Source organism: Leptopilina boulardi, unplaced genomic scaffold, assembly GCF_019393585.1.
Source record: "Leptopilina boulardi isolate dan_hultmark-lab unplaced genomic scaffold, ZJU_Lbou_2.1 LbouV2_121, whole genome shotgun sequence".
In the NCBI taxonomy this organism is placed as follows: domain Eukaryota; kingdom Metazoa; phylum Arthropoda; class Insecta; order Hymenoptera; family Figitidae; genus Leptopilina; species Leptopilina boulardi.
The window spans coordinates 1200544-1221705 of record NW_026137665.1 but is presented as its reverse complement, the minus strand read 5'-3'; the positions used below and the strand labels follow the sequence as shown (position 1 = coordinate 1221705).

General features: G+C 24.0%; 1 protein-coding gene across 5 annotated transcripts in view; it reads left to right on the top strand.

Moving 5' to 3' along the window:
- The first annotated feature begins 7848 nt into the window (after positions 1-7848).
- Positions 7849-21162, top strand: part of LOC127286141 (protein bric-a-brac 1) — a 108732-nt gene continuing 95418 nt past the window's right edge. For 2 of the 5 annotated variants that reach the window (XM_051312468.1, XM_051312456.1), the window contains exon 1: positions 7849-8264. In XM_051312468.1, the coding sequence (XP_051168425.1) occupies positions 8257-8264 (8 nt within the window). In that variant the 5' untranslated portion in view covers positions 7849-8256. The remainder of the gene's footprint in view (positions 8265-21162) is intronic. The other 3 variants (XM_051312463.1, XM_051312487.1, XM_051312476.1) reach the window with 3 other exon arrangements.

Below are 21162 nucleotides of genomic sequence, written 5' to 3'. Positions count from 1 at the left end.
TCGGAAATTCTTTGAAACTCCGATGGAATTCCGACGGAGTTCCGATGGAATTCCGATTAATTTTTTTCAAAAATTTTAGAGTCCTAATTCCGTCGGAACTCTGTCGGAATCCCATCGGAAATTCTTTGGAACTCCGATGGAATTCCGATTAATTTTTTTCAAAATTTTTAGAGTCCTAATTCCGTCGGAACTCTGTCGGAACCCCATCGGAAATTCTTTGGAACTCTGATAGAATTCCGACGGAATTCCGATTTTTTTTCAAAATTTTTAGAGTCATAATTCCGACGGAACTCTGTCGGAATCCCATCGGAAATTCTTTGAAACTCCGATGGAATTCCGATTAATTTTTTCAAAATTTTTAGAGTTCTAATTCCGTCGGAACTCTGTCGGAATTCCGATTATTTTTTTTCAAAATTTCTAAAGTCCTAATTCCGTCGGAATCCCATCGGAAATTCTTTGGAATTCCGACGGAATTCCGATTAATTTTTTCAAAATTTTTAGAGTCCTAATTCCGTCGGAACTTTGTCGGAATTCCGATTATTTTTTTCAAAATTTCTAGAGTCCTAATTCCGTCGGAACTCTGTCGGAATCCCATCGGAAATTCTTTGGAATTCCGACGGAATTCCGATTAATTTTTTTCAAAATTTTTAGAGTCCAAATTCCGTAGGAACTCTGTCGGAATCCCATCGGAAATTCTTTGGAACTTCTATGGAATTCTGACGGAGTTCCGACGGAATTCCGATTAATTTTTTTCAAAATTTTTAGAGTCATAATTCCGACGGAATTCCGATAGAACCACCAGGTGGCACTTTCCGGGGAATCTTTCCAAGTGGGATTTATTTAATAATCAAAATAAATAAATAAATTATTATTTATTTTACTTATTTAATGTCCAACTACTTGGTTTTATCATGTCCAACTACTACGGCTTTCGAAATACCATGTCCAACCTATGCTGCAAATGTGCAATTTTATTATTTCATGATTTTAATTTAATTAAAACATCTATTATTATTAATTTTGTCTAATTAGTATTTTTTAAAGGTAAATAAAACGAAAATACAATCATTTTATCAATTATATTGAATTATCTTAGTACAAAACACAAATTAATTTTGAGACCTCTTCAATAGCGTCCAAGTACTGGTGCTTTTACCTTTTAAAGGAAGTATTTATTAATTCTTAAGCTTTTTGACTTATTGTTAATGTTTAAAAATTGTTATTTTGCACGTAAAATATTACCATATAATCAATTATATATATATATTATTTTATATAAATGTTGATTATGTTACAGATAAATCATTAAGAAAAAAGAAATTGCCACTTATAAAACTGAGAAATCTGGAACTACTAACTCTAACATCATCACTAAAAGATGGAGCTGATCACAATAAAATCTTTAAATGTCAATATTGTGGAAAAATTTTTGGACAACTTAGAGGGAAAAAATTGCATGAAAATAATATATGTTTTCGTAATTATAAAATAATTAGAGAGAAGACAAATTTATTGTTTAGTTGTGATAATTGTGGTCATACTTTTAATACCGAGGGTAATTTGAATTATCATAAAACTCATGACTGTGGTATTACGCATAAATGTGAAATATGCAATAAAATTTACGCATCAAGAGATAATTTAAGAAGACATAATCGATTTTTTCACGATTACTAGAAGAAAAAAAATTTGAACATATACCTACACGAAACATAATTTTTTAGGTTAAGAATCATGTCAAAATTTTTATTGATAATAAATTGAAAATAATTCAGTCGAACATCCGAATTGTGACACTTTGAAGGGAATGGTAGCTTTTTTCGATACAAGGCAGGGAACTAGAATATAGAAAAAAGCAGGGCGAGGCAGGTGGGAAAAATATAAAGATATGGCATATTTCGAACGTTCTACTGGAATTCAAGTGGAAATATACATGCGCTTATTCTAAACTAACCTTTAAGTTTAAATCCAACATATTTTTGTCAATTAAAATAAATTCTATTATTCCTCTGTGAACAAATATTATAATTGAAAGTGACAAATATTTTCCATATTAAAATAAAACTTACAAACTGTGTTTGTACCATAACTAGAAATTTTATTTTTTAAACATATTGTTTTTAAAAAAAACATTTTTAACATTTCTCTCTATTTTAAACAAGACAAAACAACAAGTAAAAAATATTGCTTTTTTTATTGTAAATATCTATCTGTAAAAATATTAAAAATTTCATATAAAAAATTTGTACATTTATTTATAGCACCACTACCACTACAATTTACCGAATTTTGAGACTTATGAATGTCAATGTCTATTGTATGTCTTTTCGTATGAAATGCCATGGCCAGGCCAAGTGAGGCAGCGCCATCTACATTGATACTAAAATTTTGGAAAATTTTCAACAGCCTTTTCTTGAAAACAAGAAGGTAAAATGCTTTTTCCTTTATGGATAATTGATTATTGGCAAGATATACACCAGCTAAAACTTTTTTTGAGTTAAAATAATAAAAAAAATTTTATGTCGATAAATTAAATATGAGCACTTTTTTCACAAAAACTGTAACAGTACTTTCTCAGAAATTACAATCAAAAATGCAATTTCCATTTGGAAAATTAATAAACGCTAAAAAATACACGACCTAAGATTTACCAATCACGAAAATAACAAAAAAAAGTATTTTAACATAACATATTTTACTCATTATGACAGCCGTTTGGCAGGTTATATATGTCACCAGACGTTTCGCGGTTTTGCCGAAAGGAGGAGATTGGCGCTGTTGCTAACCACCTGAAATACATAATCTACCAAAGGGCTGTCACAATCAGTAAAGCAGTATCAATATGTTAAATATTTAATAAAATTTTTTTTTGTTATTTTCGTGATTGGTAAATCTTAGGTCGTGTATTTTTTAGCGTTTATTAATTTTCCAAATGGAAATTGCATTTTTGATTGTAATTTCTGAGAAAGTACTGTTACAGTTTTTGTGAAAAAAGTGCTCATATTTAATTTGTTGACATGAAATTTTTTTTATTATTTTAACTCAAAAAAAGTTTTAGCTGGTGTATATCTTGCCAATAATCAATTATCCATAAAGGAAAAAGCATTTTACCATCTTGTTTTCAAGAAAAGGCTGTTGAAAATTTTCCAAAATTTTAGTATCAATGTAGATGGCGCTGCCTCACTTGGACCTGGCCTTAAAGACGAATTTTCATTTTTCGAATTAGAATTTGACATAATTTTTTTGAAAACAAATTTTAATGTATCGAATTTTTCTTAACCAAATTTTTATTAAAAAAGTTTCTAATTTAATCGAATATTAATTTAGCAGAATTTTCGAATTTTTAAATGACCGAATTTCCAGTTCAGTGAATATTCATTCCGAAATGACCGAAATTGAAAATGTTCGATCAAACATAACCTAGAAAACGATTTCGTCGCGTTTTTTAAAATTGTCTAATCGTAAAATAATCAAAAAAATTGTGATTCTTTTTTTTTTTAATTCGTGACAAAATCTTTCTGTCGGTTCTATGTTAGGTCAAATGAAAATTCGACGTTTCAAGAATTCTATCAAAATAAAAATTCGGACAAATGAAGATCCGATGAATTGTAAATTCTGGCATTTAGAAATTCAAAAAACTAAAAATTCCGTTAAATGAAAATTCTGCTAAATTATTATTTGGTTAAATTAGAATTTTTTTTAATTAAAAAGTTGGTAAAGTGAAATTCTGTAAAAATAAAAATTCGTCACCTAAAAATTTTAGTTAAGTAAAAATTAGTTTAAAATAAAAATTGTGTCAAATGCTAATTCGAACAATAAAAATTTGTCTAAAAAAATAATATCAAATAAAATTGTTTAAAATCTGTTACATCAATGACAGACGTGGTAAATTATTCAGAGTTGTATGTTGGGTTGCCTACTCTTCAGGAGGTCAACGTTATCTACTCTTGTGTAACTTTGGTTGCCTAATATACAGGGATAAATTTACTTTTATTAACAAATATTTTCATTTTTTTTAATTATACATATTTTTCAGTTTTGACCCATTTGGAAATTTTTCTCTTTTTTTCTTTTATTTTAAATAGAAAATAATTTTTTTTTTCAATAATCTATGTAAATATAAAAATGGTATAACAATTTGAAACGCATGGAGAATCGAACTCTGGACCTTTGGAACCGAAACAACATACAGTGCTGCTTTTTAATTAAGATTATATGTATAGAGAAAAATTTATTTTTTACCAAATATTCCATTTTTTTGTATTAACACAATTTTTTATTTCAACCAAAAAATTTTTTTTTAATTAAAATAAATATTTATTTAATAATAATAATAATAATAATAATATTAATAATAATAATAATAATATTAATAATAATAATAAAAATATTTATTAATAATAATTTTTTCGAACCAAGAAAGAATTTGATTGCGTCCAATAAATTTTTAGTTGATTCAAACAAAAGTTTAATTAACTATATAGCAATGGAATCTTATTTAATGAAAAGAAATAAACAAATTAATATTTCACTTTTTATTAACAAAATAAAAAAAATAAATTATAATAAAAATTAATATCTACTTGGTAATTTTTTTATTAAAATAAAATATATTATCATGACATAATTATAGGTTATGTTTTTAATAAAAAAATAAAAAAAAAATTATAATTGTCAAAAAATTAATACTTGCATCAAAATTTTGTTACTATTATATTAAACTACGTTTAAGAACCGAAGTAATTGAAGTGTCCCGGGATAAAGTGACGGCTCACTAGAATTTTTTACCCCTTTCCTCAACTCGCGTTTCTCAATCTCTCATTTTTTTCAAAAAAAAAGAAACACCAACCTATTGGAATATTTTTCAAATTCTTTTTCAAACACAATTTATTTTTACTAAAAAAAAAAAAATATTTTCAAAAAAAAATATTTCGAAACTTTTTTTTTATTTTCAAATTTTTTATGTTATAGTGCAAATATTAATAACACTTTTAGTTGTTATTTTATATTTTTACAATTAATGTATTGTTTTTTAATAAAAAAATTTGATTTCAAAATAATTGTAGAAATATTTTAATAATTTTTTTAAATTTTTTAATTAGAATATAATAATAATAATAATAATAATAATAATAATAATAATATATGTTAATATTATTTTGAATTTATATTTATTTTAATATAGTATATATTTTGTATTTTTTTTTATTTTTATAAAAAAATACAGCCGTAAGAAAAGCATTATTTGCACTACTATAGAGTTTACATTAAATGGAATATATTTAAATAAACATAAACAATGCATTAAGGGTAGGTCAAAGTCGAATCAATTTTTACATAGAGCTTCAATGGGAAAAATCGCATCGACTTTGACTTGCCCTTAAGTAAAATATATTAACAAAAAAAAAAAAAAAAATATTGAATGAAAATTTGAAAAATATTAATTTCTTAATTTTTTTTAAGAATATAAATTTTTATTTAATTATTATATAATAATAAAATGCTTGGTCTGTCCTTCTGTCCTAACTTGAAGTTGGCCTTTTCTGATTTCTTGTGTTTTTTGAATAGTAATCTTATGACGTGTCAAATTTTGACAATTCTTTTTCTCATTTTTGCCAAAGTTGTATAATTGTGTTTCCAAATTTCGGAATAAGTTTCATTAAAATTCCAAATTTGAAAATTCAATTCACGAAGCTGAAGTACACAACGTTTACCAACGAAAATTTTTTTAAAGTTGTATATTGATTCAAAAATTGTATACAAATACAAAAAATTTATGATGAGAAAAAAGATGCGCCAGGAAATTTCGTACAAGATAGTAATTTGAAAAAAATTTATTTTTAAGGTACCAGGGGCCAACGAATACCTATTAAATATTAATTATAAAAATGCAGGCCTCGAATTAACTTAAAGACACAAAAAAGTCGTTTTAGTCGATTTATATTCCAAAAAAAAGTGGATTTGTTTTTTCATTTTAACAAAAATATTTTACAGATTTTTAAATAAAAATTTTTTTTTTTTTTTAATAATAATCCTTTTCGAAGGGTTAAAGTTGAAGTTTTTAGAAATAATTAAATTTCAAAAGATATTGTTAATTTTCAAACAATTATTAAATTTTACAGAACTAAAAATAATTTATCAAACAATTTTTGGAAAACATTTTTTAAATTTAATTGAATTTTCAAAGATTTTCACTAAAAATTTATTAGAAAATGCGGACAAAATACAATAATTTGAAAATCATTTTTAATTGAAAAATGGTTTTAGATAGTTGAATTTTCAAAGAATATTAATAAAATAGTTCAAATAATAATTGAATTTCCTTAGAGTTATAATTGAAATTATTAAATTTCAGAAAAAAAAATTTCGATGGAAAATTGTAGAAATAATTAAATTTTAGATGCTTTTAAATTCAAATTATTGCAAATTCAATTAATTTTGAATTCAAAATTTGGAAAATAATTAAATTTCAGTTTAAATTTTGGAAAATAATTGTACTTTAGTTGAATTTTAGTTGATTTTGAATTGAAATTTTCGAAAATTATTGAATTAAAAATTTGGAAAATAATTGAATTTTAGTTGATTTTGAATCGAAATTTTCGAAAATTATTTATTGAATTTTAGTAGATTTTGAATTGAAAATTTGGAAAATAATTGAATTTTAGTTGATTTTGAATTGCAAATTTTGAAAATAATTGAATTTCAATTCAAATTTTAAAAAATAATTGAATTTTTATTGATTTTAAATTAAAAATTTTTAAAATAATTGAATTTCAGTCCATTTTGAATTGAAAATTTTGGGAAATAATTGAATTTTAATTGAAATTTTGGATAATAATTGAATTTAAGTTCAATTTTTAATTGAAAATTTGGATAATTAATTTTGAATAGAAATTTTAGAAAATAATTGAATTTTATTTCATTTCAAATTTAAAACTTGATAAATAAGTAAATTTTAAATTGAAAATTTTGGATAATTATTGGATTTTTAATTGATTTTGAATTAAAATTTCGGGTAATAATTGAATTTTAGTTTATTTTGAATTAAAAATATTTAAAAATTAATTCAATTTTATTGTGATATTTTTTTTTAAATTATAAACAATTGTTAAATTTCATAAAAATTTTAATTGAAAAATAATTTTGATATAATTGAATTTGTGATGTATTTCATTAAAATTATTAAAAATAATTAATTTAGTGAAAAATCATTTTAGTTCAAAATTTGTTAAATAATTGAATTGAAGAAGATCTACATTTTTTACTGAAAATATGTATTTTATTTACATTTTTTTTCAAATCTAAAAAAAATGTCGCATTTTATTAAAAGAAGTCGATAAAAGTCGTATTTTTGAAAAAAGTCGGAAAAAGTCGTATAATCCGAGGCCTGTATTATAATTTTCATTATTATTATTTAATATGTAATAATATTCTAATAAATTAAATTATTATTGATAATATTAATCTTTAATTTCTTTATAACAAACAATTAAATACCCAATTAGGCGCGCGTTTAATTTTGCTAGTATAATCATAAAAAAAAAGTTTAATAAAGAGTAATATTTCAATAACTTGTTTTTTTAAATTATAATATAATATCAATTTTTATTTTTAACAATTTAAAATTAATATATATCTAAAACAATAATAAAATTAAAAAAATAATAACAAAAAAAAAATTGGAAAATTAAACTCAAAGTGTATAATTTTTCTACCTACGGCCCTGACGTCTTTCGCCGGTGTGTATATAGTCTGCGCGGGTGGTAGAAGGGGTTTAAATAGGGTGGGGGGGCGCAGCGCAGTCGGCGGCGCGGGAGAAGTGGAAAACCGGGAAAGAGAAAGAGAAAAAGAGAGAGAGAGAGAGCGCGAGAACAAGAGAGCGAGCAAAGGCAACGAAGGAAGAATCCACAACAAAATCGCTTTGCACCACCGAAGCAAGTATCGCCATCACGTTGTGCCCCCTAGTGTCTTTTTCCGCTACGCCACCACTCTCTCTCTGTGTGTGCTGTTTTCTTTCCGAGGCAAACGGTTGAGTGACAGCTGCCAAACTTCAATTCAACGTATAATACATGCCACGATTCTTGGAATTTTACTACGCGAGTGTTTTTTCATCTCTTCAAAATAACGAAAAAACTTGACAGTGTGTCTTTAATTCAAATAGTGGTGCTTTCTTTTCATGAACCTTGGCACTGGCTTTTACAAGTGTGTGTGTGGAATTTTATACTAGTGTGTGTGCTTTGATTTGTGGGTCAGGCGATGGTAAGGTAATGATAATTCCAGGATATTTTCTAATACATATATTTTTTTTTATATTGAGAATAATTTTTTCAATTATATTATATAAATAAGAATAATTTAAAAAAAAAACAATCGGGTATTTAAATTTCAATCCGGAAGTTATATAGGCCATGTGCAAAAGTTTTGACAGTGGTTTGTTTTGATTACTAAAGATGTGTTTTCTTCGTGTTATAGTGAATATAATCTTTAAAATTCCAGTCGCAGAATGTTCGATTTTCTGCTTCTCTTCTTCTTCGTCTTCTGTCTTTCTCTCTCTCTTTCTCTCTTGTTCTTTTTCTCGTTTCCTTCTTCCCATGCTTAAAACCACTGCACGTTAATTAATGTGCGTGTCGACTTGATTTCTATTTTGTTTTGGCTCCCTCGTCCTTTTTCTCGCGCAGCTGAATGCTTAGTATGCGTAGGCGTATATATGTATGTATGTGACAATGACGTACACACGGCATTGAAACCATTTCTTTTGATGTGTTCAAACTCGATTAAAAAACTTTCTCCTATATATATATATATTGTGACCGCCGCGCACATTCTCTATCTCTCTCGCTCTCTCTCATGAATTTGACACATTTCCCGCGTGCAAGTTCAAATCTTGGGATTATGGTAGGTCACGTGTGCGCAATTTCCATTCAATAATCGCTGATTATATTGGCATTACTTTTTTTTACCAACTTAAAACCAAGGTCAGAATTAGCAAATTTTTTTTTAGGTTATTATTATTATTATTAATATTATTTATTACATTTGTTAAATTAAATATAAGAATTATTATATATTTTATTGTTTTTAATTTTTTTTTTCTATATATATTAATGATAATAGTTTTCATGTGATTGTTGATCTTTAGAGAAAGTGTAATGTATTTAATTAAACATATGTACATAAAAGAAATGGAAAAAGAGCAATTAAAGAGTTCTAATTGAGGTCTTTTTTTTAAATATGAATTAAACATTATTATAATTATTTTTTAATTTGTTGTTTATTTAAATGAAAATTTTGAGAAAAATAAGTTTCCGTGTATATAATAAAAACAAGTTTGTTATTGTTTGTTTTTCATAGACTTTGTTTTCATTACATATTTCGTATTTTGATACAGATGTTTTCTCTTTTCGTAAATATATTTCTTTATATTTTATCATTCATTATTAGTACCATAGTTCATAATTAAAAATACTAATTAACTTTTAATTAAAAAAAAAAAAAAATTTTTTTTTAAATTTTAAAAATTTTTTTAATTTTTAAAAATTTTTTTCAGTAAATTAAATAATAATTAATATTAATAATAGTAATAAATAATAATAATAATAATAATAATTACTATTATGCAGTTACTTCTGTTTAACAAGAATATAACGAAATTTTTGAATAAAAATAGGATTTTAAAAAATGTCCCTCTTCAAAATAAACTCTCATGTCCATTTAATTGAATTATTATAATTTTATAGACAGTAATATTTATCCAATTATTGCCTTTCTCTTTTTCAACTGTATTCTATACACAGTATATATATATATGTCTACATGGTTCTTGTGTGTATAATTTTTTTTTTTTTTTATTCATATTTCTTTAAACTGAGAGAAGTATCTAATATATTCTATTGATACAAAACAGTTACAAATATATGTTTTTACGATAATAAATTAACATTTCAAAACAAAAAAAATATAAAAAGAAAAAAATTTGGAAATTTTTTTCTCCTCTTTAAAATCAAAAAAGTCTAATTTTTTTTTTTCAATCAAAACATAAATAATAATAATAATTATTTTCTTTTAAAAATTATAAATAAAAATAATTAATAAAAAAAAGGGTGAAAATAAATAAAATGATATTTCGACTTTTATATTATAAGAAAAAAAGAGACTAATCGATTTATTTTTAAATTCTAATAAATAAGTAAATTTAATTAGAATAAAATTTTTCAAAGTAAAATGAAATTTTTTTTACCATTCAAATTCAAAATTTTATCAAAATTCTCAATTTGGATAATTTTTCATAAGATTTAAAAAGAAATATTTAAGTAATAATTTATAAGAAAATAATTATAAATAATAAAATATTTATTAACTAATTAAATTTATTAAAAGTATTTAAAAAATTGAATTTTTTCATTTCTTATTGGCACTATATGTGTTTACAATAAAATTTATTGATTTAAGAAAAAATAAAAAAAACATAATTTGTAAAAAAAAGGAAATACAGTAATAACAAGAAAAGATTAGTTAATGTAAAAAATAAAAAAGAAATAGTTTAAAGAACAAAAAAATAAAATGATTAAACAAAAACGCAAAAAAGGTGACCCTATCTTTTCTGTAACATGAAGGCGACAATAAATTTATATATAGTAAAGGCGCTAATATTTGCATTGAAAAAATCGATTTTACAGAAGGAATATTAGAAAAAAATTTTTTTCCACAAGAATTTACATTTGCCAAAATTTCTTAAAACGTCGAATTTTCATTTGTTCGAATAATTAATAATAATTTCGTTGATAACTTCTGATTGTTTTAATTTAAAATTAGAGCACAAATTTTTTTGACATTTATTTGAACAAATGAAAGTTCTGTAAAATAAAAATTCGTCGTTTTAAGAAATTCAAACAAATGGAAATTTGTCTAGATAACAATATTCATTCTACTATATATTCTTTCAGTAAAAAAAATTTTTTTTAATCAAGTATTCTGTCAAACTCAATGTAATACAAATTCGGCTAAAAATAAATTGATTCAGAATAATTAAATATTATTATTATTATTATTATTATTATTATTATTATTATTAATTCTTCTAAATAAAAATTCTAACAATTTAATTTTTACGAAGCTGAAGTACACAACGTTTATGATAAACGATTTTTAAAGAAATAATTTTTTTAAATGAAAAATTCTATAATTTTTTGCTTAAAAAATATGTTTTTATAATTTGTTGATTAATGAAATTTATTTAATTTACAAGAAATATTTTTTAGGCAAAAAATTATAGAATTTTTCATTTTAAAAAATTATTTCTTTAAAAATCGTTTATCATAAACGTTGCCCACTTTTGCTTCGTTAATTTTTGAACTTCTTCCCTTACAAATAATTGACTACTTGCGCAGTACCGGCGTGATATTGGTATACCAGTACTGTGCCAGTAGTGAACTATGTCAATTTCTAGATAGGGTTCATGTATCTCAATCCAAGTCCTGTAAAATATAAAAATAAAAAAAATATAAGAGAATTGAGAATAAAAATTTTCAATAAAAAGTTTATTCCTCTGATATATATAAAAATTATAATATATGTTTTTGAGAAACAATAATTCATATGTATATAGGCAGTCTAATACTCAATGTACCATGATGAAATTCTTTTTTCTTTAAATATATATATATATATACTCTATTGTCTCTCATTCTTCTAGCGAATAACAAAAACAACTGTCAGTACCGCGAACTCGTTAATTCTTTTTAGAGAGCACGGTGAAAAGTTTGTCGAGTTTCACAAGAATAAGAAAGATCTGCTTAAAATCTTGTAAAAGTACAATATATATATATATATATTTGTTCTCTCTATTTTTTTTTAGTTTTTAGGTTAGTTTAAAAGAAGTTAGTTTTGTATAAAAAAAAAATAATATTTTTCAATAATAATAATAATAAATTCCAAGATTTTAAAAGTTGAGTCATTAGAGAGGAATTCGACCTTGTTGGAAGAAGAAATACTCCTTTTTATACTGTTTGATAAATTATTTTTACTATTTTTTTTTATTATGTTTATATATACTACTGCCCTAAAATGGACGTACATAAACTTAGCGAAACAACTTCAAAAACCAAAAGTCTTATATAGACCAAAATTTGCCGCTTTTTAGTCGCTAATTAGTTGTGAAAAAAAAAATTTTGTCGCTCTTCAATTTTTTTTAAAATAGGGTGCTTTGCTAAGTTTACATAAAGTTAGCGAAGCACCCATTCTAACTCCGTTGTTTACAAAGATTCACAAAATTCTTCTTGACAGAAATTTGCCGTTTTTTTGCCGTAACAAGACCAAATAATTCATTTTCCAAAAACCCAAAAAATTAATTAAAAAAATTAAAAAAAAAAAATTTTTTAATTTCAAAAAAAAATTTTTTTAAATTTAAAAATAAAATTAAGAAAAAAATTTTTATACGAACTGTAAATGAATGTAAATTAAACAACTGCAGATGAATCACATAAGTACAGTAAAAAAAATGTAATTCATATAGAAAAAGAAAAACTTATTTGTTAAATTTTACATTAAACTAAATTAAATTATTTCATAAGAATTTAAAATCTATGCAAGAGAAAATACGTAATCATAAATTATAAAAAAAAATTAATCAACTACTCATACGAAGAACTACTCAAGCAAAAAAAAATATTCTTAAAAAAAATTAATTTCATTACCTCATTTCACTTACATATAACTAACTACAAAACTTTCATTAAAAATGTTAATTGTTATTAAAAATCAATTTTTTACTTCATTTTTGACGTTAACTTTTTTAAAACAGTATTTATCAATTTTAATTTGTCACGACAAAATCGAAACCAAATGAAATGATCTTAATAGTCAAAGCGACAAATTCCCCAAGTAAAATTTTCATTATAAAAGATTAATTGTTAATAAAAATCACATTTTCAATTTCGTTTTCGACTTAAAATTTGTTTAATCAATATTTATCAATTCTAATTTGTCACGACAAAATCGAAACCTACTTGAATACACTTAAAAGTCAAAGCGACAAATTCCCCAATTAAAATTTTCATTAAAAAATATTAATTGTTAATAAAAATCACATTTTCAATTTCGTTTTCGTCTTAAAATTTGATTAATCCATATTTATCAATTCTAATTTGTCACGACAAAATCGAAACCTACTTGAATACACTTAAAAGTCAAAGCGACAAATTCCCCAAGTAAAATTTTCATTAAGAAAAATTAATTGTTATTAAAAATCACATTTTCAATTTCGTTTTCGTCTTAAAATTTGATTAATCAATATTTATCAATTCTAATTTGTCACGACAAAATCGAAACCTACTTGAATACACTTAATAGTCAAAGCGACAAATTCCCCAATTAAAATTTTCATTAAGAAAAATTAATTGTTATTAAAAATCACAATTTCAATTTCGTTTTCGACTTAAAATTTTTTTAATTCGTATTTATCAATTTTAATTTGTCACGACAAAATCGAAACCTACTTGAATACACTTAATAGTCAAAGCGACAAATTCCCCAATTAAAATTTTCATTAAAAAATATTAATTGTTATTATTAATCACATTTTCAATTTCGTTTTCGACTTAAAATTTTTTTAATCAATATTTATCAATTTTAATTTGTCACGACAAAATCGAAACCTACTTGAATACACTTAAAAGTCAAAGCGACAAATTCCCCAATTAAAATTTTCATTAAAAAATATTAATTGTTATTATTAATCACATTTTCAATTTCGTTTTCGACTTAAAATTTTTTTAATCAATATTTATCAATTTTAATTTGTCACGACAAAATCGAAACCTACTTGAATACACTTAAAAGTCTAAGCGACAAATTCCCGAAGTAAAATTTTCATTAAAAAAAAATAACAATTAATATTTTTTAATGAAAATTTTACTTGGGGAATTTGTCGCTTAGACTTTTAACCCAGACAGCACATAACATTGCGGCAATGTTGCGGCAATATTGGTGGGCAAGTTTCGCAATATTGCCTTGTAACATTACAGCAATGTTGCCACAACATTAAAATGTCCCACCTTGCTCAATATTGCACAGTAAGCTTGCCACAAGGTTATGTCAAGGTTGCACCACAAGCTTGCAGCAATGTTGCACGGTAACATTGCCACAAGATTGCTCGGCAAGTTTGCATCGTAAGATTGGTGTAAGGTCGAATAGTAAGCCAGCTGCAAACTTGATGCTACAGAAAATTCTCGCCGTAGGCCATTAAAATAATTTTTTCTTCCATTAAAAAATAGCTAGATTTAAATGTTTTAATTCCATTTTTTATCCTATCTTTAATTTTTTTTAATTGAACAATTAAGTAAAATAAAATTTAAATTATGGATATTTCCTTTTTTGAAGTGACGTTCAAATATTATATAGCCAAAAAACTGACAATAAATGTAAGAAAAGTGCCTTCGGCGAGAATTTTCTGTAGCATTAAGTTTGCAGCTAGCTTACTATTCGACCTTACATGAATCTTACAGCAAGCTTACGATGCAAACTTGCCGAGCAATCTTGCGGCAATGTAACCGTGCAACATTGCAGCAAGCTTGTGGTGCAACTTTGACATAAATTGTGGCAAGCATACTGTGCAATATTGAGCAGGGTGGGACATTTTAATGTTGTGGCAACATTGCTGTAATGTTACACGGCAATATTGCGAAACATGCCCAGCAATATTGCCAAAACATTGCCGCAATGTTATGTGCTGTCTGGGAAGTGTATTCAATTAGGTTTCGATTTTGTCGTGACAAATTAAAACTGATCAATAATGATTAAACATATTTTGAGTCGAAAACGAAATTGAAAATGTGATTCTTAATAACAATTAATATTTTTTAATGAAAATTTTAATTGGGGAATTTGTCGCTTTGAATATTAAGTGTATTCAAGTAGGTTTCGATTTTGTCGTGACAAATTGAAATTGATAATTATTGATTAAATATATTTTGAGTCGAAATCGAAATTGAAAATGTGATTTTTAATAACAATTAATATTTTTTAATGAAAATTTTAATTGGGGAATTTGTCGCTTTGACTATTAAGTGTATTCAAGTAGGTTTCGATTTTGTCGTGACAAATTAGAATTGATAAATATTGATTAAACAAATTTTAAGTCGAAAACGAAATTGAAAATGTGATTTTTATTAACAATTAATCTTTTATAATGAAAATTTTACTTGGGGAATTTGTCGCTTTGACTTTTAAGTGTATTCAATTATGTTTCGATTTTGTCGTGACAAATTAAACCTGATCAATAATGATTAAACATATTTTGAGTCGAAAACGAAATTGAAAATGTGATTTTTATTAACAATTAATATTTTTTAATGAAAATTTTAATTGGGGAATTTGTCGCTTTGACTATTAAGTGTATTCAAGTAGGTTTCGATTTTGTCGTGACAAATTAAAATTGATAAATATGGATTAATCAAATTTTAAGACGAAAACGAAATTGAAAATGTGATTTTTATTAACAATTAATATTTTTTAATGAAAATTTTAATTGGGGAATTTGTCGCTTTGACTATTAAGTGTATTCAAGTAGGTTTCGATTTTGTCGTGACAAATTAGAATTGATAAATATTGATTAATCAAATTTTAAGACGAAAACGAAATTGAAAATGTGATTTTTAATAACAATTAATTTTTCTTAATGAAAATTTTACTTGGGGAATTTGTCGCTTTGACTTTTAAGTGTATTCAAGTAGGTTTCGATTTTGTCGTGACAAATTAGAATTGATAAATATGGATTAATCAAATTTTAAGACGAAAACGAAATTGAAAATGTGATTTTTATTAACAATTAATATTTTTTAATGAAAATTTTAATTGGGGAATTTGTCGCTTTGACTATTAAGTGTATTCAAGTAGGTTTCGATTTTGTCGTGACAAATTAAAATTGATAAATACGAATTAAAAAAATTTTAAGTCGAAAACGAAATTGAAAATGTGATTTTTAATAACAATTAATTTTTCTTAATGAAAATTTTACTTGGGGAATTTGTCGCTTTGACTATTAAGTGTATTCAAGTAGGTTTCGATTTTGTCGTGACAAATTAGAATTGATAAATATTGATTAAACAAATTTTAAGTCGAAAACGAAATTGAAAATGTGATTTTTATTAACAATTAATCTTTTATAATGAAAATTTTAATTGGGGAATTTGTCGCTTTGACTATTAAGTGTATTCAAGTAGGTTTCGATTTTGTCGTGACAAATTAAAATTGATAAATATTGATTAATCAAATTTTAAGACGAAAACGAAATTGAAAATGTGATTTTTAATAACAATTAATTTTTCTTAATGAAAATTTTACTTGGGGAATTTGTCGCTTTGACTTTTAAGTGTATTCAAGTAGGTTTCGATTTTGTCGTGACAAATTAGAATTGATAAATATGGATTAATCAAATTTTAAGACGAAAACGAAATTGAAAATGTGATTTTTATTAACAATTAATATTTTTTAATGAAAATTTTAATTGGGGAATTTGTCGCTTTGACTATTAAGTGTATTCAAGTAGGTTTCGATTTTGTCGTGACAAATTAAAATTGATAAATACGAATTAAAAAAATTTTAAGTCGAAAACGAAATTGAAAATGTGATTTTTAATAACAATTAATTTTTCTTAATGAAAATTTTACTTGGGGAATTTGTCGCTTTGACTATTAAGTGTATTCAAGTAGGTTTCGATTTTGTCGTGACAAATTAGAATTGATAAATATTGATTAAACAAATTTTAAGTCGAAAACGAAATTGAAAATGTGATTTTTATTAACAATTAATCTTTTATAATGAAAATTTTAATTGGGGAATTTGTCGCTTTGACTATTAAGTGTATTCAAGTAGGTTTCGATTTTGTCGTGACAAATTAAAATTGATAAATATGGATTAATCAAATTTTAAGACGAAAACGAAATTGAAAATGTGATTTTTATTAACAATTAATATTTTTTAATGAAAATTTTAATTGGGGAATTTGTCGCTTTGACTATTAAGTGTATTCAAGTAGGTTTCGATTTTGTCGTGACAAATTAAAATTGATAAATACGAATTAAAAAAATTTTAAGTCGAAAACGAAATTGAAATTGTGATTTTTAATAACAATTAATTTTTCTTAATGAAAATTTTAATTGGGGAATTTGTCGCTTTGACTATTAAGTGTATTCAAGTAGGTTTCGATTTTGTCGTGACAAATTAGAATTGATAAATATTGATTAATCAAATTTTAAGACGAAAACGAAATTGAAAATGTGATTTTTAATAACAATTAATTTTTCTTAATGAAAATTTTACTTGGGGAATTTGTCGCTTTGACTATTAAGTGTATTCAAGTAGGTTTCGATTTTGTCGTGACAAATTAGAATTGATAAATATTGATTAAACAAATTTTAAGTCGAAAACGAAATTGAAAATGTGATTTTTATTAACAATTAATCTTTTATAATGAAAATTTTACTTGGGGAATTTGTCGCTTTGACTTTTAAGTGTATTCAATTATGTTTCGATTTTGTCGTGACAAATTAAACCTGATCAATAATGATTAAACATATTTTGAGTCGAAAACGAAATTGAAAATGTGATTTTTATTAACAATTAATATTTTTTAATGAAAATTTTAATTGGGGAATTTGTCGCTTTGACTATTAAGTGTATTCAAGTAGGTTTCGATTTTGTCGTGACAAATTAAAATTGATAAATATGGATTAATCAAATTTTAAGACGAAAACGAAATTGAAAATGTGATTTTTATTAACAATTAATATTTTTTAATGAAAATTTTAATTGGGGAATTTGTCGCTTTGACTATTAAGTGTATTCAAGTAGGTTTCGATTTTGTCGTGACAAATTAGAATTGATAAATATTGATTAATCAAATTTTAAGACGAAAACGAAATTGAAAATGTGATTTTTAATAACAATTAATTTTTCTTAATGAAAATTTTACTTGGGGAATTTGTCGCTTTGACTTTTAAGTGTATTCAAGTAGGTTTCGATTTTGTCGTGACAAATTAGAATTGATAAATATGGATTAATCAAATTTTAAGACGAAAACGAAATTGAAAATGTGATTTTTATTAACAATTAATATTTTTTAATGAAAATTTTAATTGGGGAATTTGTCGCTTTGACTATTAAGTGTATTCAAGTAGGTTTCGATTTTGTCGTGACAAATTAAAATTGATAAATACGAATTAAAAAAATTTTAAGTCGAAAACGAAATTGAAAATGTGATTTTTAATAACAATTAATTTTTCTTAATGAAAATTTTACTTGGGGAATTTGTCGCTTTGACTATTAAGTGTATTCAAGTAGGTTTCGATTTTGTCGTGACAAATTAAAATTGATAAATATGGATTAATCAAATTTTAAGACGAAAACGAAATTGAAAATGTGATTTTTATTAACAATTAATATTTTTTAATGAAAATTTTAATTGGGGAATTTGTCGCTTTGACTATTAAGTGTATTCAAGTAGGTTTCGATTTTGTCGTGACAAATTAAAATTGATAAATACGAATTAAAAAAATTTTAAGTCGAAAACGAAATTGAAATTGTGATTTTTAATAACAATTAATTTTTCTTAATGAAAATTTTAATTGGGGAATTTGTCGCTTTGACTATTAAGTGTATTCAAGTAGGTTTCGATTTTGTCGTGACAAATTAGAATTGATAAATATTGATTAATCAAATTTTAAGACGAAAACGAAATTGAAAATGTGATTTTTAATAACAATTAATTTTTCTTAATGAAAATTTTACTTGGGGAATTTGTCGCTTTGACTTTTAAGTGTATTCAAGTAGGTTTCGATTTTGTCGTGACAAATTAGAATTGATAAATATGGATTAATCAAATTTTAAGACGAAAACGAAATTGAAAATGTGATTTTTATTAACAATTAATATTTTTTAATGAAAATTTTAATTGGGGAATTTGTCGCTTTGACTATTAAGTGTATTCAAGTAGGTTTCGATTTTGTCGTGACAAATTAAAATTGATAAATACGAATTAAAAAAATTTTAAGTCGAAAACGAAATTGAAAATGTGATTTTTAATAACAATTAATTTTTCTTAATGAAAATTTTACTTGGGGAATTTGTCGCTTTGACTATTAAGTGTATTCAAGTAGGTTTCGATTTTGTCGTGACAAATTAGAATTGATAAATATTGATTAAACAAATTTTAAGTCGAAAACGAAATTGAAAATGTGATTTTTATTAACAATTAATCTTTTATAATGAAAATTTTACTTGGGGAATTTGTCGCTTTGACTTTTAAGTGTATTCAATTATGTTTCGATTTTGTCGTGACAAATTAAACCTGATCAATAATGATTAAACATATTTTGAGTCGAAAACGAAATTGAAAATGTGATTTTTAATAACAATTAATATTTTTTAATGAAAATTTTAATTGGGGAATTTGTCGCTTTGACTATTAAGTGTATTCAAGTAGGTTTCGATTTTGTCGTGACAAATTAAAATTGATAAATACGAATTAAAAAAATTTTAAGTCGGAAACGAAATGGAAAATGTGATTTTTAATATCAATTAACTTTTTTAATTCAAATTTTACTTGGGGAATTTGTCGCTTTGACTATTAAGATCATTTCATTTGGTTTCGATTTTGTCGTGACAAATTAAAATTGATAAATACTGTTTTAAAAAAGTTAACGTCAAAAATGAAGTAAAAAATTGATTTTTAATAACAATTAACATTTTTAATGAAAGTTTTGTAGTTAGTTATATGTAAGTGAAATGAGGTAATGAAATTAATTTTTTTTAAGAATATTTTTTTTTGCTTGAGTAGTTCTTCGTATGAGTAGTTGATTAATTTTTTTTTATAATTTATGATTACGTATTTTCTCTTGCATAGATTTTAAATTCTTATGAAATAATTTAATTTAGTTTAATGTAAAATTTAACAAATAAGTTTTTCTTTTTCTATATGAATTACATTTTTTTTACTGTACTTATGTGATTCATCTGCAGTTGTTTAATTTACATTCATTTACAGTTCGTATAAAAATTTTTTTCTTAATTTTATTTTTAAATTTAAAAAAATTTTTTTTTGAAATTAAAAAATTTTTTTTTTTTAATTTTTTTAATTAATTTTTTGGGTTTTTGGAAAATGAATTATTTGGTCTTGTTACGGCAAAAAAACGGCAAATTTCTGTCAAGAAGAATTTTGTGAATCTTTGTAAACAACGGAGTTAGAATGGGTGCTTCGCTAACTTTATGTAAACTTAGCAAAGCACCCTATTTTAAAAAAAATTGAAGAGCGACAAAATTTTTTTTTTCACAACTAATTAGCGACTAAAAAGCGGCAAATTTTGGTCTATATAAGACTTTTGGTTTTTGAAGTTGTTTCGCTAAGTTTATGTACGTCTAAAATGGTAATTAGTGAAAATTTCAAGATGCATTAAACTAAAATTAATTTGAATAGAATTTTCATTTGGTAGAAATTCTCTTCTATTAATCCAAACTTAAAATTCCGTTATAACCGAATTTTCATTTGTTTGTACTAATTTTTAGTAGATTTTTTATATTACAGAATATACTTATATATATAACCAAATATTTACTTCGCAGAATTTCTATTTTATCGAATTTTTATTTGTCAGAATTTGTATATTTTTTTTGAATTTTCTTTTAACATAATAGCCGCTTAAACGAATTTTTATTCAGCAGAATTTCATTACATAGAATTTTCTTTTTTAGACAAATTTTCATTTGTTCGAAATTTCGAATTATTATTTGAATGGCTGTTATGTTAAATTAAAATTCGGACCCTACGGGAATCGAACCCCCGATGCAGTAGCAAATCTAAAACCTAACCTCTTAGAGCGCTTTAACGACCACGGCTATCATAATTATTATTTGAATACTTCATTCGACCTGTCTAATTATTACTATAAAGTATTTGTCTCTTTAATTATTTTTTCTTTATACTCTAAATTTGAATTAGTTAAAAGTAACTAATTATCAGTAATATCGTGGCTCACTTTTTGCTTTAGAAATTAGTGAAAAAATAACCATCCGGCAACTCAATACGTAGCTGAAGTATACGCAACGTATATATAAACGATTTTTAAAGAAATAATTTTTTAAAATGAAAAATTCTATAATTTTTTGTCTAAA